The sequence below is a fragment of the Convolutriloba macropyga genome, chromosome 9 (genome assembly GCF_964194025.1).
Source record: "Convolutriloba macropyga chromosome 9, txConMacr16.3, whole genome shotgun sequence".
Lineage (NCBI taxonomy): Eukaryota > Metazoa > Xenacoelomorpha > Acoela > Convolutidae > Convolutriloba > Convolutriloba macropyga.
In genome coordinates, this window is record NC_134476.1 from 65,044,327 (window position 1) to 65,070,802 (window position 26,476).

At 31.9% G+C, this 26,476-nt stretch overlaps 2 protein-coding genes across 2 annotated transcripts in view; one reads left to right on the plus strand and one right to left on the minus strand.

The window, feature by feature from the left end:
• LOC142345524 (uncharacterized) overlaps positions 1 to 26,476 on the minus strand; it is a 562,956-nt gene that overhangs the window by 408,818 nt on the left and 127,662 nt on the right. The window lies entirely within an intron of this gene.
• LOC142346288 (glutamate [NMDA] receptor subunit 1-like) overlaps positions 25,857 to 26,476 on the plus strand; it is a 67,179-nt gene continuing 66,559 nt past the window's right edge. Inside the window, exon 1 of the mRNA XM_075398802.1 lies at positions 25,857 to 26,068. Coding sequence (XP_075254917.1) covers positions 25,857 to 26,068 — 212 coding nt within the window. The remainder of the gene's footprint in view (positions 26,069 to 26,476) is intronic.

Below are 26,476 nucleotides of genomic sequence, written 5' to 3' on the forward strand. Positions count from 1 at the left end.
GAACTCGTGACGCGAATGCTACTGTATGCCAGCCATTAGGTGTTCGTTGTTCTAGTGCACATCCCAAACCCTTACGTGAAGCGTCGCATTTTATTCGTGTTTCTAATTCCGGGTTAAAATGTTTATTTTGGGTAGTTTCCGCAAATTGTTCTTTAATCAATGAGAACTGTTTTTCATGTTCTTACGTCCAGAGAAATTTTGTATTTTTCTTAAGGAGAGGTCGGAATAAATTTTCTTATATGATGTACTGAACCCATAAACGATCGGAGTTTTTTATACATTGTGGACAGTTATACATTATTTCTTTAGCGAGCGACATATTGATAACAGTGCAACCGCTGCCGGAATCAAGAAGCAAATCACAATCTGTGTTTCCGATCGTTATCGTCATATTTTTCAGTGCTAATTGCGGTGAATTAAAATTTTCTACTGTAGAAACGTAATTGTCGTCTGAAGAATCATAATCCAAATTAATTTGCTCGTTATAATTTATATAATTGACGTTTTGACTTTCCTGACTTGAATTTTGATTTGTAATTTTAGCAGTTTCTACATTATTAATACGATTATTTTGTTTTGTTTTGCGTGCATTATTAAGTTTTCTCCGACATACCTTTTGAGAGGGATTGATTGCAGCTAATTAATTTTATAGCGGAAATAGAGGTATAAAAACTTTTCGGAGCAACGTTCAATGTTTACTAAGCAAACACTGATTGACATGTCAAGTGCAAATATGAGATGAAGTGGAATGGATTTGTTTACCTAAGAGTCCAAAGGTCGTGTAGTTAAGATAAGCAGAAAGTTGAACAATGGTTGGTGGCAGTTGAATGACAGACCATAGTTTGATGTTGGGTTGTTTGCATAGTAAACAAAGCCCTCCTACAGAATGTAATAGATTTAAAGTTAAATTGCAATGTTTACTTCAGAGATTGCGGTTTGTTTGCTTAAGATAAGAGCGTATTGGTGGAGTATAAATTGAAGTGACACAGAAGTTTTAGAGAGAGAGAGAGAGAGAGAGCGAGAGAGAGAGAGGCAGACTTTGGAGACTTTGGGAGAACTTCAGAAGTTTCATTTCGAACAAACGAGAGAAGGTAGTTGGTTTAGTGGGACTAAACTTTAAAAGAATTGCGATCGCAAGACCAGTTGCGATACTGTAGCGTTTTTGGTTTAGTTCATTTTGGGAAAGTGAACCACGGATATTGGTAATATTATTTCAATTACTACTATAAATTGTCTTGAATATGTCTTTTCCATTGATGTGCAAGTAATTTTCTTACCTTTGTTATCCATATAACTAGAATTGATATTACGAGCTCAATTGTGAATTAACTTATTTCAAGGCAATCTAATTGGCAACAGCATACAAGACTGGAAGAGGGGAAATTGCAGAGTAACGAAGTAACGCTTGCTTCACCAATTCAAAACCTTTGGTTTATATTATTTGATCGATCTTCTGGGCGACAGAGTCCCCTCACTGTTGAGCATAGTTAAAAATTAAGAAGACGACACTATTGCAGGGTTGACAATTCAAATGAAGAGTCAGCTTTTAATCATTTTTCAATGAAATATGAGAGAATTGGTTTTCTAACTCAGCTTTTCTCCCTGCAACCATGCTGTGTTAGTGTGTCTCACCCTTTTTCTGATTTCGAGAAAAGAACACATATCGATCGAATGTGATATTTCGTGGGCGTATAAAAGCTATCTCCATCATCTCCCAAAGTTTGAGGGTAGTCAGGTCATAAATACTATCATGAGAAATTTTTGTGTTAGTAAACGTCTTCCCTCCGTACCAATGCTTAGGTACAGAAGAGACACACATTTTTGATTGCAAAGATTCCATGGCCGTTCCCCGCATAGTACTCCCGCTTCTGTTATCTTTTGACAATTTAAGTCCACTTGCAATCTCAATTGACTGTTTCGCATCTGACGGTCTCTCTCCGTTTCAATTGTTGAATCTTCAATTGACGTCTCGTACTTTGGTTCCGCTGGCAGTTGAACCGTCGTTGGTTTCGGATGTAGCAGCGTGTCCAATGTGATATACTCACGTGCGAGGATCGCAAGTTTGACTTGGATCCGCCATTTTTCCCATCTGATTGGTGGGTCCGACGTTGGACGTTCCCAAAATGGCTCTATCGACAATGGTGTTTTTCGAGATTCTCGAGCTGACTGCGCCATGTCGTACAGGTTAACAATCTGTAGCTTGAGTTGCTTCGCGATGCCAATTTATTCGTTTACTATTCTAATTTGCTGTTTTATTCGCGGAGCGAATTGACACTTAATTTTGATGCTTGTTGAATTAATTTTCTGAATGCAGAATAAATATAGATTTGGCGGAGCGAAAGTTCGTCCTCTTATTGAATGGGTGTTTCGCTTAGCGAAATAAGCTTAAATTTTATCTAGTCTAAATTAAGACTTTGGCGGGGCGAAATCTAGTTTAAGAGAGAGAGACAACTAAATGGAATTCAGAAAATGAGCAGAATGAATTAAAGTAAAGACTAATTAAAAACTGATCAACAATTTGTTCATGACACTACATTTCCAATTGCGGCAACTTAAAATCACGAGACAACATGAACAGACAAAGATATCAGACACAGGATGTAAACATTTTAAAGTTGTGAAAACTTAAGATTTGATCTTCAAAACAAGAACAAAATGATGAATGAAATAAATGGTAAATGAAAATGAACTAATTTGATTTAACTAAAATTAACTTGATTTGCTGCACCAAATCAATAGCCCCCAGACTGACATGTACTACTGTTCCACAATTTCAGTTATCAGTTTGAAATCAAGATCTGTTTCTATATTCGTGCGTCTAAATTCAAGCACCCGAGAAATAACACTACTGGTGAATTGGGTCAGCTTGAATTTTTGTAAATTTCCGCTGAATGTGTTGAAATTTAGTAAGAATTATGCTGAATGCTTAACGAACTGAATAATTTTTTTTCAGCACTTCTCAACCAAAGTTCAACAGTTTTTTCAGTACATTCCTAACATAATTTAAAAACAATTCATTCAAAAAAGGGGACATTTTCATTGTTTTCATTATTTCTTTTCTTTTCTTTTAATAATATAATTACAAATAAGAATGCTACCGATAAATTTAATATTTTTTCCATTATTTTTGCATCATTATTGCTTTTATCATCATCATTATTATCACTGTTATTATTTTTATTTTTACTTATTAAAACTGTTTCAATTATTATTATTTTTAAATTTAATATTGGTATCAATAAAATTGTGATTGTTACTATTATTTTTGTATCATTATTACTGTTATCGCTGTTATTATATATATATATATATATATATATATATATATATATATATATATATATACCTATATATATATATATATATATATATATATATATATATTATTACTAATCATTAATACTGTTTCAATTATTATTATTTTTAAATATAATATTGGTATCAATAACATTGGCATTGTTACTTTTGTTTTTGTATCAATATTACTGTTATCACTGTTATTATTTATATTATTACTATCATCAGCAATACCGTTTTAATACAATAATAAGTATAATAATTATTATCGATATTACTTTTATCATTAATATTAACATTATAATTAGTATTTATCTACCATTGTTATTTGATGGCTTTAATAATTTTTGAGCTGGATGAATATCGGATAAAAATTTTAGAAAAGCTTTAAATTTCTCAAGAAACTAATGCAACGCATGCGCAGCTAGGACAATTTTGTCAAATTCTTCTCTGATTCTATTTTTCTCTAATTTTCCCAAAATTGTGTCGCGTAAAATTAATCACAGGTGTTTGTATCCTTTCCTGCAGACTGGAAGTCTCAATCTGAAAACAAAACTGGACTATTATGGGGAGAGGGGACTTATATAAAGCTTAAACTCCTGCTCAGTACCGCATGAAAGACTGAATAAAGTATGAATTAGTGACTTGTTTGTGAATAATTTCTGACACATAATTATATTTACATAATTGAATTATGAACTCTGCTTTTCTAGAAATTTTCTTTGATAGACAGACTGCAAATAGTGTACAAATAATTGAAGCAAACAGGCCAAGGTCAAATTTTATTTAGGGGAACATAGAACTATCGCAACAGAAGTTTGTATTTAGGGGCCTCAACTCCTTTTTACCCAGAATTGAAGTGATCATGTTTTCAAATTTAGAATTTAGTGAACGAACAGTACACTAAGTGTGCGCCCAATTTTAGGGTTACAAAAGTGTATTTCAGGATATATGTCTTGTCAGTCAAAAAAGTCTTGTCAGTACAAAAAAGAAGCAAAGCATGGCTACTTTTCTAGTTTGGAGCTCGACTTAAAAAGTTCATTTATGCCTATAATTATATGATCTTGCTAAAGTGGATCAACTTTCGGGCTTTCCCCAGACCTTCGTTTGTCCCTAGTCCAATCGTAATGTCAAATATGCAAATATTTGCAAATTTTCACTGCTGAAGGTCAAATTTGCAAAGTTTTGCAAACCAAGGCGAAAATTGCAAATATTTGCAAATTCGTAAAAAATGCCCGCTATTGCACCTAGCACTACTTCATGACACACATTAAATAAAGCTTAGGTAATTTTACAAAGTTTGTAAATCAATTTGCAAATTTTTGCAAATTTGACCTTGGGTTTGGACTAGGGGTTCATGTCCAGACCTTCGTTCGTTCATGTCAAGACTTTCGTGCGTTTGAAATTATGTAATTTTGAACGCCTCGTCGGTTTGGGACCTCAGATAAAAACAAATTTCATGGGTTGAGGAAATCGGGAACAAATTTTATCAGTACTTCTTAAGTGAAATACATGTTGCAGGTTGATAAATCAGTCTTGATCGCCACTAATTTAAAGTCTTAAGACTTGTGAAGACTTAATTCTTGATTATAGCGTACTTAATTCGAAATATAGAGTTTTAAAAAGATATCATATAAAATTATTGCACTTGAAACAGAGCTAAAGTTGGTCAGAGCTGTTTTTTTTTACCATGATCTGAAATCGATATACAGCAACTTAAAACGTCCCATACATTCATTTTGGTACCCGTATTTTCTCATTGGCCCACAATAATACAGGCTGTGAATGGTATATTTGGGCGATATCTGATATTTTGCTTTCAACTTTTTACGTTAAATTATTGTTCCGACCCCACTTGTGGGGGGAGGAACTATATACTCAAATGGGTTTTTTTTTGTTCCGTGAATTTTGGCCGACCGATATATTCATCGTAGAGAAATGTGCATGGTATCATTAAAAAGCTCGTCCAGCTTTGAATTCGAAACTAAACAGATTTTTTAGAATTTCGTTTTTTTCGAGGAGTTATCGAGGTTTAAAGTTTCATGTGAACACTTGATATTTGGTTCACTTTTGTTCACTTTTACCGTAATTTTCGTTCGAATTAACGTTTTTTCTACGAAAAATTTAATTCAAAACTAGATTTCACGCCAAAAAAGTAAATCAGTTTTAGGTTCTTAATAGACGAAAAGAGATAATAAAGACTGGTTCTAGTCTTAGAGGGAAGTTTAATATATATAAAAAACTCGAATTAGGTTTGGGAGCTCTTTTTTTTTAGAAAATTTTGCAACTATTTTGTTTTTTCAAGTCACCTAGAGACTACTAGACACTTTTAATATCGAATTTCCGTTAATGACAAACCTCTTTTACGATCAAATGAAGCCCAATGAACAAAAAATTTGTTTCAAAGGGATCGCTCATTTTTTTTTGGATTCGTATCTCAAATTTCGTAATTTTGATTTATTTTTTGAGGTTTTACTAAAGTTTTATAATCTTATGGCAGAAACTTGTTGACTAAAGGTGCAATAGATTTGCTAATGAGCATTAAGTGAACCTATCTAGTGCTGTGAGTGGACAGCTAATGGCTGTTAAGACTTTGAAAATTAATTTTCGAATTCTTTTAAAATTAGTAAACCATAAACTTATTCTTGTGAACTGTAAGTTCGTCTCAGTAAAAACAGGATTGAACTCCTTCATACCACTGCAACATAAGTTAATCTCATTGGCGGCTTTATCAAATAACTATTGGTTATACGTCTTCAATGCCACAAGATTTCAAATTTTAAAAAAAATTTTTTGGACATTTCGTTTTATTGGTTCATTTTGAAATCTTATCACGTCATCCTAATATTGATGGCTACATCTTCCTTTAGTGAAGACGTCCAAAGGATCATAGATAAAATTTTCTGGGAGAAAAATATGGTTTAAATGGCTTCAGCACTTTCTTCTCCCATTTTTCTAAAGAAATTTTGGTTTTTGCCTGTATTTGTTGTTTTCTTTTTCATAGTCGTAAGACATATTGTGATGTCTTATTGATTATCTAGGCATGATAAACATCCTTGTATTCACATCGTGGCATAGCTGAGCGTATTAATTGAATTCCTATGAAAGCTTTTGAGTTTAATGGCTGTTAAGACTTTAAAAATATTCCTTTTGAAGTTTTTTTGAACATAAATCAATCTTAAGCTTATTTTCGTGGATTGTAAGTCAGTCTCGGTAATGACAGAACCGCTTTTTTACATCAACAACAATTTATCTAGTTAGCGGTTTTGTCTTCTAACTATTGGTTTTTTTGACTTCGGTGCACGAGTTTTCATAGTTTTTATAATTTTTGGATTTCTTTTGGTAATTTTGGTTCCTTTTGAAATCGTATTACATTATCCTAATATTGATAGCTCCCATTGGCTTAGTGGATCGTTGAAAAAGTTTTCAGAGAAAAAAAGCTTATGGTTTAAATAGCTTCGACACTTTCTTCTCTCAATTTTCTACCGAACTTTCGGATTTTGCCTGTTTTTTGTGGTTGTTTTCATAGTCAATGACTTGTTGTAATGTCTTATTGATAAATTTTGAGTGACAAACATCCTAGTCGTCACATCATCTAGGCATAATTTAGCGTATTTAATGCCTTCCCTTGAAAGCTGTAGAATTTTATGACTTTGATACTATGGGTTTTCTCAAAAATTTCGTGGTTTTGATGTGTTTTTTCTTTGCCATACGACTTATTGTGATGAGTTATTGATGTCACATGAATGAAACCTATGATTGCTGTTTCATCGAGGCAGAATTTAGTATGTTTAATTAACTCCGTTGAAAATAATTGAATTTAATGTCTTTGATACTAGGGCTTTTCTCAAAAACTTCGTGGTTTTAGTATCTTTGTTTATATTTGTTGTTTTTCAAGTCATTTTGTAACAATAGAAACAATCACCTTGCTGTTAAAAAATTAATTGAAAATAGAAGAGTTTATACTGAAAAGTTCATTCTCTAATGGCTTTGAAACTTTTCTCGCTTAATTTTTGTGAGTTTGCTGTTTTTGCTTTTTTTTTTATTTTTAGGTAGCCGTGAAATTCTGATCGGTCTCATAAACCTGTAATGTTGCCTGTAATGTTGCCCTTAACCTGTAATGAGTGAGGTTACCCGAAGCAGTCAGTTTAAAGCCAATAGTCTGAAAAATTATGATATTATACATCTTCAAAATTTTTCAAACTTTTCAGTTTTTTTTTGTTCTTTTCGTCAACTTATTCTCGTCATTGAGAAGTCCACTCCAATTCCTTGAAGTTCAAAAGACGATTTGTTTATTAATATTATGTCGTAACTGATGTTTTGTTTGATGGACATTATGCGTTTTCATAAAAAATATTGTGAGTGGTGTATTTGTGTTTCTTTTTTTCTCTTCTTTTAGCTTATTCAGGTAATAACAGATCCCAATGATTTTCAAATGTGGTCCAATTGAACGAGCGTCTTTTCTCTTTCAGAATAGTTTTAGCTGAATGAGTATAAATGTGAACTGAAATAAATTTAAATAAAATTCAGATAATAGCTAATGATTTTAATGGCTTCAATAATTTATGTTATTGTTCGTAATTTTTTGAGTCTTTGTGTAAATTGTTCGCTTTTTTGAGATTTTCTGCGTGTTTATTTTATTCCTATGGTTTAGTCTCAGCAAAGACAGGTCCCATTAGTTTCATATTGACTTTTTAGTAAATTTATCAAGAATTATTTTGTTAAAAAGCTAAGGATTTTTTTAGACTTTTCAGATTATTTGGTTTAAGAAATGTTGATTGATCTTTGACTTTAACCTCATTTTTTTCTCTATGTCAACTTTTTACCTAATCTCATAATGAAAAACATACATCTGCTGTATTGTTAGTAAAAACTAAATTTGTGGAGTTAAGGTTTTATCTGATTGCATTTTGACGTTGTTACTAGGTGCTTTTAAAATTATATATTTGGTTTCTGCCGTGAAAATTTTGTTTTTGCATATTTTATTATTTCCTGTATTCTCTCGTAGTATTTTTATCGGTAGATCTCGTGAGCGCTGTAATGAGAAATGGCATTATGTAATTCAATTTGTAGTTAGGTTTTGTAGCATTTTTTTAAATTCAAACATCTATTTTTGTTATCTCTTCGTTTGGTTGACAATTAAGTCAAAAATGTAGATGAGCTCGGGTCGGAACATCATGTGCGAACGCACATTAACGAGCCGCCTTGTTTTACATAAAATTTTTTGAACAGTGCGTGTTTTTTAAACGAATTTTTTCACCTTCGAATTTTTGAAAAGCAGCAACTGAAAATGGCAGTTTTTCTTCCCTGCTATTAAACGATAAACACTAAAAACTGCGCTAAAAATGTGACTGATGTCTTATTATGGAATGGTAACACGTGACGTAAGACCGTGACAGAAATTTAAAAATAAAAAGTAACTTGATCACAACTTTTATTGAGTACTAATCCACAATTTGCAATTTCAGTAAATCAGTACTTATTATGACCTGATATGCAGTCTGCAAAAAGTGCATCATGGGCGAATTTGAGTCTTTTCAAGGTTGAAGCAGAAGTCTATTGAACAACAAACATAGTTTTGCAAAGTTCTGGTGATCTTTTTTGTCACATATTATTCGTTTAACTTCTTTAGCTTACCGAAAGTTTTTTAAATGACTCAGATTTCGTTCTGTTCCACAATACCCCAGCAGTTTAGTAGAAACGAAAAATATATAGCCCCAAAAAATACATAGTAAATCAGTACTTATTAGGGCTTGATAGGCAGTCTGGAAAAATTGCACCATGGACCAGTTTTTGAATAACCTTCGTTCTGAATAAGCACAGCTATTGTGAGTCAATTTCGGTGTTAGCTGTAATGTGAAAGAAATGATTTTTTTTGCTCCAGATATTTTAAAACACAATCAAGCCAAAAAGCATAAAATTTTTTAGAAACATGGCTCTGTGAAAGCATTACAATTTTGTATATTTTATAGCTTGAAAAATTATTGGTGTGAATAGTTTAAGAAAAACTAATTCTAAAGAATGGCTTCTAAAGTTCTTTTCACGAAAAAGTCGACAATTTTTCATTTCTTTGACTAGTCAGGATGTTATAATAATTTTTTTTGCAAAGTAAGCAAAACAATGATCAATGTCAGCGGGACGAATTAGTGAAAACTAAATATTGTTTTTAAAGTGTTAGTATAAAATTTGTAAATACATTCTTGAGAATTTTGAATCGCTTGCTCTCATAACAGAGTTTCTATGCCTCAGAAATAAGCCTCAATGCCTATCAATTGTATGAACAATAAGTGTAACCCTTGAAACCAAAATAAAAAATAAAAAGCTCTTTTTATTGGCAAAAAAATAACTGCTTGAATAACCTTGTTGAGATACTGGACATTAACTTTTAAATGAGAAAAAAACTTTGAGCACAAGTCTTAAAAAAATTGGGGAAAAATTTTTTTCCTCAGGGTTTTGAATGTTTTGAAAAAAAAATACGTTCAAACAGTTTAGCAAGAAATTGGGAAAAGACATAGACAGGTTAGTGTTATGTTACTACTGCTATTTTGTTTTTCTTGTACGATCCTTCTATTTTACCACCAAATTAAGATTAAGTTTGTATTGAGCTTTGTCGGTGAAATTTCTTTCAACAAATTGTGATTCTTGTAAGTAAATCTGACAGTACTAGTTTAGTAAAACCAGAATTTCGAAACAGGGTAAGCTACGCTAGTCACTTCCAATACAATTTTTGCTTCAAATTGGGTGTCAATGAGGACATTATTTATGAGTCGTACCTTCTATATTTCTGCTTGGTGTTCAGCATTTCTGATAACAAATACAAAATTAAATATCACCGGAACATGAAAATCTGCTGGAAATGATGTCAGGTTGAAGCAAAGTGTGCGTCTTACAGAAATCATTAGACAAAAAAACTAGTTCTTCAAAATTTTGAATCAGAATACATAAAGGAACATGAAAATCTACAAAGTTTTACTCAATTGAATTGAAAAAAAAATGCATTTCTCTGTGGAAAACAAGAATGGTTTCAGTTGAAAGCTTTGAATTTCACGAAATTCAAATCCTCAGTTCTTGAATCTGTCAGTGCAATTGTTTAATAATTTTAACGCAATATCAGCGAGTTTAACTTACTCAGCAACTTTTAGCGTAATTTCTGCTCAATGCTCAGTTATAAGTTAGTATAATCAAAATTTCAAAAAAATGGGAGATTTTTACAACAACAAAAAACGAGATTGCAGCCTGAATCAAGTGCAAAAATTATGTAAGAATTTACTTTGCAAACCGACAAATTACATTAACTTTGCCCGTTTTTACCTTATTTATTTTACAATTTTTTCACTTTTCTATAATTTTTTTCAGCTGATTAAAACCTAATTGATTCTAAGCTCATTTTAATGTAATTTTTACACAGTTTTAAAAAATTCGTGGAATAAACTAGGAATAATGTTTAAGGCAAATGCAATTTTATTATGAAAGAGTATTTTGAGTTTAATGTTAAGAAGAACTGTCTTAGCTGCCTCTACCAACGCACAGCTCCACGAGACAGTTTATAACTAGCAAAACTTAAATTTATGTTATTTGGGCGCTAAGCAATTCTATATTTCTCCAAGTGTTTTCCTCGATAAAATGGAACACATCAAAAGACACCTGTACAATTGAAGATTGAAACCCTATACAATACATGTAGAGACACATTAATACAGGGTTCTAAATATGAATTTAGAAATTTTCTTCAATTTATTTGGCTATTTTGACGCGACTTGAAACGAAGCATAACTTTTCAAAACTTATAACTTGTCTTTTAATCTTATTGTCGTGTCTTTTATGAATTCGCTCTGAAAAATAAATGACAAATTAAAGCCATTTTCTAACAATTATCACTTTAAATTTTCAAAACAAACCATTAAAACCGAATTTCAATTTTCGCTGTATTTTTTTAATCTGTTTCACTCAAATTTCTGCTTTTGTTTGGTCTACGAAATTTTATCAATAAAACATGATAAAAAGTGTGCAAAAACTAAATCATAACTAAATTAGTTATAACTAAACAGGTTTAACTTGAAAACTTTGAAGAAATTATGTTTTTGATAATTTAAGTTTTCCATATAAAATTGTTTGTGTATTATCTGTCTCGTTTTAACAGGTGATAAATGTAGTTAATAACTTAATAGCTTTCATGAGGTTATAATTTTTCACTCCAAGGGGTGGCAAATCCTGCTTTATTTAAAATATCTCAGTGAATTTTGATCAATAATCTTTCGAGATAACGAAAATTTGCGAAAAGCATGTTCTGGGCTACCCTCTTTATAATAAACCCGTGAATATAACAATCGAAAATTGAACAATTGGAGCGTGAAAAGTTTGATTTAAAACACCTGAAAGGTATTAAGGTTTAAGCATAACTCGGGTCTTTATAAGAACTACTTTTATTTTTATATGCGCGTTTGGCTGTGCTTTTTAAGCTTAGATTTGTGTGATAGACAGATTTGTTCAAATATGTGACCTTAGAAGTCGAAATACTGACCATAAGACCGTGGTATGAAATTTAAAGAAATACAAGTTTGAGCTCCGAAATTGGGTCTACAGCCCATAATATAGAAATCGCAATTAAACGCGCAGTTTTCCAACTACTATAAGATTGGGGCTTTAGTTAAACTGCAGTTCAATAAAAAATTAACGCATATCTAAATATGAAACATGAGGTTGCTTTCCTAAAAAACGCTGCAAGAATTTAGGCCTGATTGGGTGGGTTCATCCACTCTCACCGGCAGTAGTGACATTGTGCTTGTTTCTTGATATAGACTATGGAAACTAAAAGCTACGTACACCTGAAGATTTTTTAAAAAGTAATACAAACATCAAATAATATAATATTTTTAGTTCAAATTTGTTCTCTAATAACGCGTCAATACACCTTCAGTTTTTTTAACGTCTAGTAGACGGTTTGTATAGCTTTCATACAGGTTTCTCACAACGTCTGCGCCAATTTCATTCCAAAATTCATACACTTTTTCTTTTAAATTATCCCAACAAACTGTCTGTTTTTGTAATCGTTGCTTCAAAAATTGCCCGTCATTTTTCAATAGAATTCAGATCTGAACTGTATTTTGGCCATTTCAGTACATTCCGCCCGTTTTTTTAATTGAAAAAAATGCCAAAAATCTTCGATTTATGCACAGGAGCATTATCCTGTTGAAAAATAATGTCCATGAAATACATTTTTTCTTCGTAATTTTTCAAAACCTCCAATTAACCGACAGCGTTAAGCTTGTTTGGACGCTTAACAAGCAATTTTGTCCATCTGATTGTATTGCACGCCAGAACATAAGTGATCGTTTGTCCGAAATCAAAACTGTTTGTGATTTTTTTTTCAAGAAATCTCGTTGCATTTCTTCGAAAAAATCTAACAATTCCGTCGCTGATGCGCACCCTTGCTTCATCAGTAAAAAGAACATTCTGCCAAAACGAGAAAGACTTCTTGAGCATATTGCCACATCCTTATATTTGAGAACAACATTCTTTTGAGAATTCGTCTAATTGTGCCTCTGGAAATTGTATCATAACAAGAGAAAGCGTTTGGAGCCACTTCATTTTGCTCCAGTGAGGTTTTGGGACCTTCCAAAACATTGGTAACAAACTTTTTCTGATTTTTTTTGACAATTTTGGGGTTCTTCCGCTCGATTATTTGGGCTAAAAACTGTTATTGTTCAGGTAAGGTTTGTCTGAATACTGTGCACTGAACCTTGATTTCAAGTTGAGTTGCCTTTGATTTTTAGACCATGAAAATCCGACATCTCGTAGCTTAACAACTTGGCAAACAGTGAAACAACAGAGCGGTTAGACCAGTTTTTCTGTTTAAGCGGAGAAAGTGAGAATGAAATTTCTCTTAAAGCTTCTAAATATCACACCTTTTTTTACATCTTAGCGCAAATCATGCTTATGAAGCACGACTTATGCTTTAAAAGCAGAAATCAAGCTGTACTTAGCTTTTTGTTAGTGTTGTGTATTTGAACACTTTTGATTATTTGAAAATGTGTCGCACCGAATTCAAATTCTAAAACCATACATAAAAACCCTAAACTTCAAGTCGTTTTTAGTACTAGAAAAGGTTAATAACATGTCTTAAATGTCTGGCAAGTCTTGGTCAAGACTTGTGTAACACTTCAAGGTGTGTTTTAAATTCAAAATGTAGTTTTAAAAGTGTCTCAAACAATTAGACAACCCATTTTTGTTTAAAAAATTTGTAACTTGTCACATCAACATAAGTTGGTGTTTTTGGAAACTCTCCGGATTTTTTGACGTTTTGAAAATGAAATTTTTTGGCAAAGAGGCGCAGAAGAATTGCAAAGGTAAGAAGTAAATTGATCTCAGTTGGCATTTGGACAACTTGGCATTTGGCCTGGGTTATCTCTTGCATTGATAGTAAATTTGCAAAAATTCAAAATACATATATAGCAAATTATGTCACCAGTATCACCCTGACAAGAAAACACCCCTCAAAAACTGATCTGATGGAAAATGATTGAATCAGATTTGGAAATTTTTCCCGGATTGACCAACATGAAAAATTTTTGCTAACCATATCCAAGCCATATATGAGGACCAACAGAATTTGGTAACTGTATGCCTGAACATACGAATCTTTAAACTAAGTCTGCAAAAGCGTGAAGTAAGTCCCTCTGACCTATTTTTGTTGTCTCAAACTTATACGAGACCAAGCATCTTACAAGTGCCAAAAAATTTAGGGGCTTGGACATGGTCGTCAAGAAATCTTTTTCAGATTTTTTGAAATCTTAATCTTTGTGAAATAAAGTAAATACGTAAAAAGAATGCCATACTACAGTCAAATCTGGATGCCGTGCAATTTTCATTGGATGCCATACAAGAGCCAGAGACAACAAAGTTTTGATAATCCTACTTACTTTGCACGTTTATTCCAACCCCTCTCTGGAATCCCTGCAACGCAAAAAAATATATATAAAATTCGCAACCTTTGTAAGATTATGCAACAAAAAGTTTTGTATGGCCTGTACGGAAACCCATTTGGGTATGGTTGCCAAAATCAATCAACTGAGGCACGCGCAATGATAACGACGCTTCATTTTGATAGCCTTGTTTCATTAGCGCCTTTCCAAATTTGCTCTTTCTACCTGAAAGAGCTTCGTCAACAACCTGCATCAAAATATGTCGCAATTTAAACGTGACCCATTCCAGTCCATGGTCCAGTAACTCGTCTATGTTTGAATAAAATTATAAGACGGTACTGTAACGCCAGCTCTCCTATCAATGACAAGGAAAACTTAACAACGCATTCAGCAGTTTCAAATCTGTCCGAAAACATAAATTATGTTTTTGCAGTTAACTTTCATGAACTGCATTACCCCTATTCTGAAGATTACCGTTGCATTCCTTGATACTCAATTAGTCCAGATATTTAATACTTCAGTTTTGCTTTTCATTAGGTTGTTTAGCTAAAAATACAAAAAAACCAAGATGAAACAATCAAACACTAATGAGTTTTTGTTAAAAACTCAAGCTATGAACCAAAAATAGGAAATCGGCTCGCTACGAATTGGTTGGTATGTCTCTGACTAGCTAAAGATTAATTTGTAGAATTTTTGCTAATCTTCATTATTGAGCTCTGAATATAGCTCAACTTGAATATTGTAATTTGATTAAATAATTAATTTTAATTCCCATAGGCCTCAAACAATGCCAATCTTGAAGCTTGGCTAGGCTTCATTAAGGCCAGTAGGCCTTTGCTCCTCAGAAAGAATATTTTGAGAAAACAATGTTAATTCTTTTCAAGAAGTCAGAGTTAGTTAAGACCATGCGATCATTAAAATGGTTTACAGAAACAAGACATAGTAAAAAGATACTTGCCACTATAGAATTGTCCATCAAGACACAGTGAATTTTAGTTTAAAATATCGAGATTCAATTCTTTTTTGGTAGTTTTTCAAGCACCTCTAACGCTGCTAGTCTCGAGGTTTTACATTTCAAATATGGTTTTTTGGTGAAATATAGATAAGAATGTCAACAGAATGGGAACAGTTTTGCATAAAGTCATTTTTTGGTGTACATGTGATTTCATAGGAAAATTGTAAAACATATAGATATTTTGATCGAAGTTTCTGAATCAACGAAAAGTTGATTAACAAACGAATTTTAAGGAATCAGATGTAAACTTGGAATGAGCTGTTTAAGTTTTTTTATTAGCCGCACAGCGATAGCTGGGGCTATTTTTGGCCTTCTCTTTTTTTATTTTGTCGTAAATATTTTTGTTACGACCATATAACATCAAAACCAATTCAAATCTGCTGTTTGTTCATTTGTTCATGCAATTTCAACTGAATTGCGTGAGTGATTTCTTTTTTCGCTCTCAGTGGAGCGAGTTTTCTTTTGTTCAATCGAGTGATGAAGTTTTGAGGTCACAAGTGACTTACCTCATTCTCAAAAATGGCTTCATCACTCTGAATCTGACGTTTCTACTTTAATAGAAAGAGATGTGGTCAAATGAGTGTGTGACAATCTAATTGAAAGTTATTTGAGAGCAGCTATAAGAAGCAGCAATCAGTTTGACAAATTCTTCAAAATGTAAAATCTGAGCGTTTGAATAAAAGTTTTTCTGATCTGTTTCTTTTACTAATTTTTTCGAGACTGCAGTTCTACGAAGCTATTGCGGCTATTTTCTGGCAATCTGGGCAAACTGCCAGCTTTGTTAGATTATACTCGTTTACTGAGTTTCACTTCATGCATGAAAATCAATTCCTAATAATATTTACTAAAAAGTTGTTGAACAAAGTGAAAAAATCAATTTGGTTTGGATAGAATGTAGAATTAGGTTTTGCTTTTCATGCTATTCTGTTCATTTTGGCCTTGAGTTGATTTGCTTGATTAAGAAACGCGGCCTTCACAGGTACGTTTAGAGCAATTGAATGTTGAGTTGAGGGCACCGTTTTTTAACCCAAAATCGAGGACTGGTAATAATGTGGAGCCGAATTTCGTTCATTCCGAATATCAGTAAAGAACACTTGTTCCTTTTTCGGTACCTAATTTTGGTTGAGGATCATCTTTTTTTCTACCTAAATTAGGACAAACATTCTGTTTGAATTGTAGCCACGGCTATTGCTTAAACTTTAGACTTGCATAGTCTTGCATAAATTTGCAAAGCAAGCGAACGTTCCAAAAACTTTTAAATTGAGTTCAAAGGTCAAAGGCAAATCGTGCAGAGAAAAATGAGATTTTTTAGTCATCTCTGAAAAAATGGACAGACATGTGGGCAATTTGATGTTCATATGAGGGTCGGGAGTTTTTCGAACGTTCGTTAAAACACGTAATTGTGCACGCAAATGAGCAATGTTGACAGCGTTTATGAAACGTTGATTATTTCAACTTTGTGGGACATGATATATGATATAGAAATTATACAGGAGCGCTCTTTGAAGCGCCTCATCGAATTAAATAATCTGTCGAGAGCCTAATCAATTATTAAGGAAAGAAAAAAACGATTGAAAAGACATAGACACGTTTTAAAAAGGTTTCAAGCGCACAAAATGTGTCTTAATGACAGATAAAACAATGCAGTTTAGCTAAACCATTAAGTTCGCGTTCGCGTGTGCGGCTTGTTTTTAAACCCATTAAAAACCACTATAATCACTACAAATGTTTTTCAAATAAACAAACAACATTCTTGCAAACATTTTCAAACAGCCAGGCGCCTTTCCTGTTTAATTATTTACTATACATCTTATCATTCATGTACAAGGACAGGTTTCTGATTCATTATTGAGCGTTGATTACTTTTTTTTCACTATCACATAATTGTTTTATTTTATTGGGTGATCTGAAAAGATCTCAAAATTGTTGTTCCAACCCCCACTTCAGTGGGGAGGGAGGAACTATACACTCAAATGGGTTTTTTTGTTCCGACAATTTTGGTCGATCGATATATTCATTGTAGAGAGTTGTGAGTGGTATCATTAAAAAGCTTCTAAACCCTAGAATATGGAATTGGTTTTTAAAGGGAGTTATCAGGATTTAAAGTTTTGTGAATAATTGAAAGTTTTGTGAATATTCGAAAGTTTTAATTCACATTTTCAGTAATTTTTGCTAAAATTTAGCACAATTTCGCTAATATTTTTTAAAATACCTTGAAATTCTTAACCGTAGAGTTTTATTGTTTAAATTAGAGACAGACCAGCGTGGCTGAATTGTTTGATTTGAGTTTCTTTGGCTAAAAATTTTGATAAAATTTTCAAACTTCCTACATTTTCATCAAAAATTGGACAAAATATGCATTTTTGATCCAATTTTTGTTTGCCGAAAGTGCAGACCTAGAAACCGCTGACATAATCTTTTTAAACTCCAAATAAGAGCTATTTGAATCTCGGCGCCCCGTAAAAGTCTTCTGCAATTAAAATTTTGCCGTTTTTTATAAATTTATATCGATAATTACACAAATTGCATCATTTTTTTTAATTTTTGAAGTATTTCACTCAACAATTGATCTAATTCCGGAACCATTGGTACACTTGGGGAAATCTTTGGGCGCATGGCAAAATCAGGGATAGGTTTGATATTATCATGAATTCTTACAAGAAAAACTTTATAGAATTCTTTTAAGAAGAGCTTTAGTAAACTTTTACTGAAATTTTGTGGTTTTTTTTTCAATTGTTATTCCTTTTGCATTCTTAAAACGCAAACGTCCAATTGGCTTCTGCAAGAGGTGTAGGTGAACCTGTACCACGCATTCGATTATTAACTAATGTCTCTTATGTCATTGAATATATTTGTTTTTCAGGAGTTTTTGAACTTGGAGAAATTTCAGGAGTTTTTGAACTTGTCAATTTCTTTATATTATTTCTGTCAACTGTTAATTTATTTTCAGGAAAAAAAAGTCGATTTTTTTTCCTATAGAATACAAAATAATTTTTTGGCGGACTTTTTTAAAGGAACGGTATCTTGGTTTCGGTACTACGAATTTTCAAACAAAATTGTGTGATTTTTTTTGCATTATCGCCCATTTTTGCTGTTGTTTTTTCTTCTTTGGAAAATTGTCACATTAAAATTACAAATCAATCTATCTTAAAAAGATCATAAGAACATGGTAATTTAATATATTTATTGTTTTCTTAACATATGATTTTAAGGGCTGCAAGAAAGTTCTCTTGCAGAATTTGGTAGTATTTTTTTACTTTCGCCATGAATTTGTATTTAGCTTTTGTTGTCTTTTGCTAATTTTTGGTTAACTAATGTTCCCAGTGGTCAACTGTTATTACGTAAATTAACTCAATAACTGAAATCAAGATATAGCGGATGGTTTAATTGACTTCCAAATTAAAAATTTTCAAAAAATTTTCAGAAAAATTATTCTTCTTTTCAAGCCTTTATGTTCTGCTTCGTGTTTTTTTTTTCGTATTTTACAATATTGTATCAATTTTCTAATTTAGCTTCATTATTGAGAGATGTCTTCAATGTTTTGCTGAAGGAAACAATGATTCTTCTGATTTTTAAACGGTTTGACTTGTAATTTCAGGGCATAATTTGTTTCAGAAAAACTTTGTGAAATTCAGATACTTTTCAATTTTAATGGTTTTTTGCTGTCGTTTTGAAATATTCGTTTTGCAAAAAGACTTTATGATGTTCACATGAGTCGCAAAAGAAGATTTAATTTTCTCGCGGTTACTATTTTATAATTTTTATGGCTTCAACCCTGTGGTTTCGTAATGTTTGTTAAAATTTTTATTTCAGTTTGCATTTAATGTAATTTTACAATCTAATCACTTTCTAAACAGTTTATTAACTTAGTTGAAAGCTTATGTTTGCTATAAATTTTGAAAATATTTGTTTTTTTTAAAAAGACAATGGATTTATGCGATTTTATTTCTGTCAACTTGTAGCTCAGCATGAGTTTAGACAAGTCACATCCTTTTTCTAATCAACTAAACTTTGCTCTTTATATCGGTTTTTTGTGTTCCTGAAATGGTCTTTGTTCTCGGTACAACCAGTTTTTTTTAAAATTTTTGTGATTTTTGCATATTCGACCAATTTTGAAGGTTTTTATTTTCTTTTCACAGTATCACAAAATTGGGCGCTCTCTGGTCATTTGGAAACAAGCCATCAAATTTTTTGAATCTCTATAGTGAAGAGCTCAATATTTAATTGGACGGGACGTAGTTTTTAAGCAATTTGTTTTCGTGCAAATTTTTTCGTTTTTTTTATTTTTGCCTGTTTTTGTCGTTCGTTTTTGGTCGTATGAAATATCCTCGATAAGGAAGGGTCTCAATCGCTCTCTTTGGAGGTATAAAAAAATTTCTTTATTATTTTTTCTGATGCATATTGTTTTTAATCAGTTTGACATTAATTCTTTTAAAAAAAGATCGTTTTTTAAAACTTTGCCCGATTGTTCTTTGATTGTGAAATTCTTTTGAAGTCGCATTGAGGAAAAGTGCCATATTTTGTTTTAATGAAGCAGAGGATAATCTTTTTATGTAAAACTTTTATCTGATGGCATTTTGATTTGGCTATTCGTCGTTTTCAAAAACTTGACAACGAATTTGGTCGTAATTATTATTTGTATTTATTTGATTTTGATCACCGTCTCTTCCGGTAGTCATATTATGGTAGTCACAGCTCTCATCGGCCCTCTACGGTAGATTGTTTTGCTCACATAGTATTTTGTTGAACAATATGTTACTTTTTTTATCTCTTCGACATTTCGTAGACAATTAAATGACAATTGTAGTTTAGCGGGGACGGAACTTTATGTGCGAACGCACATCACAGAGCCTCTTTGTTGAAAAAACAATAATAAATGAGAGATCTTTTACCAAGTTTGTGGAACAAATGAATCAGTAAAAAATTAATCTTTAACATAAGATTTACTAAACACCGGATCAGTTTATTACAAAATCGTTTTTGAAGAATGCGGTTGTAGGTTTTATAGTTAGTCCAATAAAGTAATCGAACGTTTCAAAAGTCAAAATTCGAATTCAAAACATGCAAAGATGAGAACTTCATTGTTCATTTGATTGTCGTGGGGTTATGGGATTGTTTAAGTTAAAACTTCAAGGGACTAACTAGATCCGAATCAAGTGCTATCAAATCCAAAAAAGATATTAGAAGCAAGAGTACGTGCAGTGACGAAGTATCGTTCGTTAAGCTGATACAGATCAGTTTGTTTGAGTTGAATTGTGGTAGCTGTTTGTTTTTAGCGTGTTCTGTTTGTTATTTTCTTCACAGGAGTAATTGATCAGTTTTGACTTTTAATCTATAGAATAAGATCTACTAAAAATCGGATCGTTTCAATGCAAAATCTCTTTTGAAGAATGCAGTTGTAGGTTATATAGTTAGTCCCACAAAGTCATCGAACGTTTCAAGGGACAAAATTCGAATTCAAAACATGCAAAGATGAGCACTTCATTGTTCATTTGATTGTCCTGGGGTTATGGGATTGTTTAAGTTAAAACTTCATGGGACTAACTAGATCCGAATCAAGTGCTATCAAATAAAAAAAAAGATATTAGAAGCAAGAGTACGTACTGTGAAGAAGTATCTTTCCTTAAGCTGATACAGATCATTTTGTTTGGGTTGAACAGTGGTAGCTGTTTGTTTTTAGCGTACTATGTTTGTCATTTTTTTTCACAGGAAAAATTGATCAGTTTTGACTTTTCATTTTCAAAAAATCTGAAAAACCCATATTTGAAAAATTTTAATGAGACTGTTATTTTGATTTTGTGCTTGAAATTAAACAGGAGTTGTTTTTCTCTGTAGTTCAGATTTGTTTTTCAATGCAATTGAGCAGAGCTTTAATGTGAAGTCAGCGAGATCATTTTGTGATTGAATTAATTTTCTCTTGGCTGTTAGTTGGAAAAGTAAATTGATAGGAACTCCAATAGCTTCTCTTCCCCATTTGGTAGACAATGAAGTGACAAATTTAGATGAGAGGGGTCAGAATTTTATGTGCGAACGCACATTACCGAGCCTCCTTGTTAAGGTTAAAAAACAATGATAAATGAGAGATCTTTTACCAAGTTTGTGAACCAAATGAATCAGTAAAATTTTAATCTATAGAATAAGATCTACTAAAAATCGGATCGTTTCAATGCAAAATCTCTTTTGAAGAATGCAGTTGTAGGTTATATAGTTAGTCCCACAAAGTCATCAAACGTTTCAAGGGACAAAATTCGAATTCAAAACATGCAAAGATGAGCACTTCATTGTTCATTTGATTGTCGTGGGGTTATGGGATTGTTTAAGTTAAAACTTCAAGGGACTAACTAGATCCGAATCAAGTGCTATCAAATCCAAAAAAGATATTAGAAGCAAGAGTACGTGCAGTGACGAAGTATCGTTCGTTAAGCTGATACAGATCAGTTTGTTTGAGTTGAATTGTGGTAGCTGTTTGTTTTTAGCGTGTTCTGTTTGTTATTTTCTTCACAGGAGAAATTGATCAGTTTTGACTTTTCATTTTCAAATTAATCTGAAAAACCCATATTTGAAAAATATTAATCAGACTGTTATTTTGATTTTGTGCTTGAAATTAAACAAGAGTGGTTTTTTCTGTAGTCCAGACTTGTTTTTTTATTGCAATTGAGCAGAGCTTTAATGTGAAGTCAGCGAGATCATTTTGTGATTGAATTAATTTTCTCTTGGCTGTTAGTTGGAAAAGTAAATTGATAGGAACTCCAATAGCTTCTCTTCCCCATTTGGTAGACAATGAAGTGACAAATTTAGATGAGAGGGGTCAGAACTTTATGTGCGAACGCACATTACCGAGCCTCCTTGTTAAGGTTAAAAAACAATGATAAATGAGAGATCTTTTACCAAGTTTGTGAACCAAATGAATCAGTAAAATTTTAATCTATAGAATAAGATCTACTAAAAATCGGATCGTTTCAATGCAAAATCTCTTTTGAAGAATGCAGTTGTAGGTTATATAGTTAGTCCCACAAAGTCATCGAACGTTTCAAGGGACAAAATTCGAATTCAAAACATGCAAAGATGAGCACTTCATTGTTCATTTGATTGTCCTGGGGTTATGGGATTGTTTAAGTTAAAACTTCATGGGACTAACTAGATCCGAATCAAGTGCTATCAAATAAAAAAAAAGATATTAGAAGCAAGAGTACGTACTGTGAAGAAGTATCTTTCCTTAAGCTGATACAGATCATTTTGTTTGGGTTGAACAGTGGTAGCTGTTTGTTTTTAGCGTATTATGTTTGTCATTTTTTTTCACAGGAAAAATTGATCAGTTTTGACTTTTCATTTTCAAAAAATCTGAAAAACCCATATTTGAAAAATTTTAATGAGACTGTTATTTTGATTTTGTGCTTGAAATTAAACAGGAGTTGTTTTTCTCTGTAGTTCAGATTTGTTTTTCAATGCAATTGAGCAGAGCTTTAAAGTGAAGTTAGAGAGATCATTTTTTGAGTTAAATTTCCCCTGGCTGTTAGTTGGAAAAGTAAATCGTTAGGAACTCCAGTAGCTTCAGTTAAAACCAAAACCATTGTAACTGCCGAAAACCCAAATTTTCGAGAAATCTCACAGGCCATTAATTTTACAAAAAGCTGAAAAGAACTGTTATGAAAAAAATTATGTTTTAACAATAATTTTTAATGAAAAATCTTTTTTTTCTCAGAATTGCTTTAAATGTATAATGCAGATCCCATTCCAAATATTAATTATAACCATTGAAGTTTCACTGATCTTCACCTAATCTTCATGATCTAAATCAATAAAAATTATTTTTGGTCTCAAAATTTGAAGCCCCAGTATTGAAAAAAGCATCAAATCTATCGTTTTTTGTCAAGGATTTCAGATGTATATATATATATATATATATATATATATATATATATATATATATATATAAATATATATACATATATATATATATATATATATATATATATATATATATATATGATACATGTGATGCTTTTTTCAATACTGGGCCTTCAAATTTTGAGACCAAATATAATTTTCATTGATTTAAATCATAAAGATTAGGCCCAGTGAAATTTCTTTTGTTATACTTAATTTTTGGAATGGGATCTGCATTATATTTCTAAAGCAATTCTGAGAAAAAAAGTTTTTTCATTAAAAGTTGTTGTTAGTGATAGAAGCCCAATTAAGGGAGAACCTGACTTTAAATTTTCTTTAAAAAGACGGAAGTGTACTGAAACAAGCTGAGAATACGTAGAATTGAAAACATTGTATTCAATAGTTTAATTGTTATTTTCAGGTTCTTTTCTTCTGTTCGTCTGCTGAGATAACTTTATTCCATATATCCACATGTGATCTTCAATCAATAAATCCAATTTCTGATTTCGTGGAGTTCTTCTTTGCTGTATTTGAAGTTTTTGAGAGCGCGCTTTTGTGTTTCTATGAAATGTAGAAAAGGGTAGTTTTTAGCAAATTTGATCTAAATTAGACTAGAAGTTTATCGTTTTCACACACGTTTACAACTCTAATATTAAAACATGGGTCGTGAGAAAGAGAGAGAAAAATGAGTACGTATTTTTGATTTCTTGGACAATGGCCACGCCGAAAAACAAAATGAAAATTCTACTTTTTGACATGATCATAATTTAGTGCAGGAAAACATAGCTGAATTACTCTGTTTCAACTCTGAATTATAGTTGGTGAGTAAATTAGGGTAAGTCCGCTCGTGGAAACATTTTATTATTAGCGCCGTGTTTAAACCTTAGATACCAAAACCGATTTTAAATAGTGTTCAAAACAATAAAATTGAAATCAAATTAAACTAATAGCATTTGTCGAAAAAATCATAAACATAATTATTAGATAAATCCTTTGAATTGGAAACTTATTACGCCCAGAATAAAAATCAGTTGTCCTTTAAAACTTTAAAAGCGGCGAAGATAGTTGAAATTAAAGTTTAATTTCCGTAATCAAGTTTTATGACCCCCCAAATTAAAACATCGGAGACCTAAATTGATTTTGAAGTCTAGATAACAGTAACTTACAATTACGGGCATAATCATAGTCTCAATAACTCAAGTTAATACAAATATATTACTCCCTAATTTCTACTGGGGTTATCCAAGTTAATTCTTCCAGGATTTTTTACCTGACAATGAACCCTATAATTTATAACTAGTAATGTTATTATAAATTATAACTAGTAAACAGGCAGTGCACAATTAACACATTTGTTGTCATGAACTGTGACTTTTTTTATTATAACTTTTTCATACCGAGTTAATTTACACTTATTTAACAATTTATAGGGCTTGAATATAATTTTCTTTCTCAGAATAAACAACCAATAAGAATTGTGATCACCAGGGTTATAACCAACTGGTGAATTTTCTCTCTGGCTTTCAAAATGGGGTAAAAATTGTAGCCCGAATTATTTCACGCTATGGTACGATTGTGATACGAAATTATTTTCATTGAAATTTAGAACAGCAATGTTATATATTTTTTTCTAATTTACCTTAATTTTAACAAAAAATGATATTTTTTCTCAAAACTTTGTTCAGTTAATTTTCATGGCTTTTTTGAAAAACTTGCTCTCCGATTTCCTGCGAAAATAGACAATCTATTATAAAAGTTCAAAAATACAATTTCAAGAAACAAAAAGAAGAGAAAAAAATTAAATTATTTTCTCTTTTATTGCGAAATTTGGAAAGTTTCGAGCGTTATATATTTCGCCGTTACAACACAAAACCGCAGCAAAAGAAAACTGAAAAGAGAAAAATCGGAGGATATATTTGCAAATTCTTATTTTTACCGGCTTTTTATTTGACTTGCTTAGTTCGTCCTTTTTTGGCTTATGGTTGTTATAATACTTGCTCGATAGTTATTATTTACAATTTCGTTATGGAATTATAAATCTGGTTTAGTATAACTAAGGATATAACTAGTTATTACGCCGCCCCACAAAGCGATAAACCAGCCAAGATCAACTATGTTTTAGTCGTTTTTTGTTAAATTTATTGTTCCACACTACAAAAAAGCTGGAAAAAACTGGTTGTTGAGTTTTATTGGCGTCATTTTGTTTTTCAAGTCTGTTCTGACTTTTACTTGTACTTTTAGCTGTCACTAAGTGCAAATTGTTTTAGATTTTGTTTATTTTTATTTACTTTATAGCGTCAGTTAACGTTTCATTTAACATCAGTAGATTTTTTGGCGCCGGTTTCAACAGTAAAGATCAAAATTCTGTAGCATAAGCAGAATTTACATGAAAAATTGTTCTCGTAGTTTAAAAAATTTAGGCTAACTATTACAAAATTTGGAAATTCTTATTATAAATTATTCAAAAAATTAATTATCAGCAAACTGTTGAAAGTCGAGTAAAATTTATTGTTTAAAAATTGAACATTTTTTAAAGATATGGTGTTAACTTAACACTGAATTGAAAGTTGAATCAGTTATCAAACTTTTGTTTCAAGTTCATTTCAATTTCATGAAAACTAACACAGTTCGGATTATTTTCCAAAAACGGTGCTTTAAAACCAAGCTTTCCAGCCCTAAAAATGCTTCATTTACCAGACCTAACTGGGTTATTTCTTATAACTTACTGGTTACTAATGCTAAACAACCATCCAACGCTCTCAGACGAGACGAGAGAAAATGACACACGAGAAAACGAATCGGAGAATCTGATTGACCACGAAGTTAATGGGTCTGAAGAGCAGTTGAGTCGGGTTAAAAGGAAATTGGACCCAATGGGCATGATATTTGACATTGCTTTTATCATCGACGGAACAGACGCGAATGAGTTGAAAAAGAAGGCTGTAGCGTAAGTCTATTCTCAATTGAAACTGTGATTTCACGAATAAAAACATGAAAATTTATTCTATAAAAATTGTTTTTTTTTTAAATTTACTAAGAATCCAAAATTTTTAGTTGCTGTATTAAGGAAAACGTTAGGTGGGTCTAAGCAGGCGCGATGATCGTGCAAGTAAACCAGTAAGGAATCCCAGCCTTCATCTGTTTCTTGCAAAATATCGGAGTGAAAACTATTACAAAAATTTGTCTTAAGCTCCCGAACTGGGTCATCACTTCTGACCAATTCTATTGGTCTTTCTTGTTCCTCACGGCTTTTTCTATCTATCTTTATGGTTTGCTTTGAACAAGTAAACCTTTTTTTCAAGCTATGTTATTTTGTCATGTGCAGTTTAAACTAGTAATCGTTCTTCACTCACAT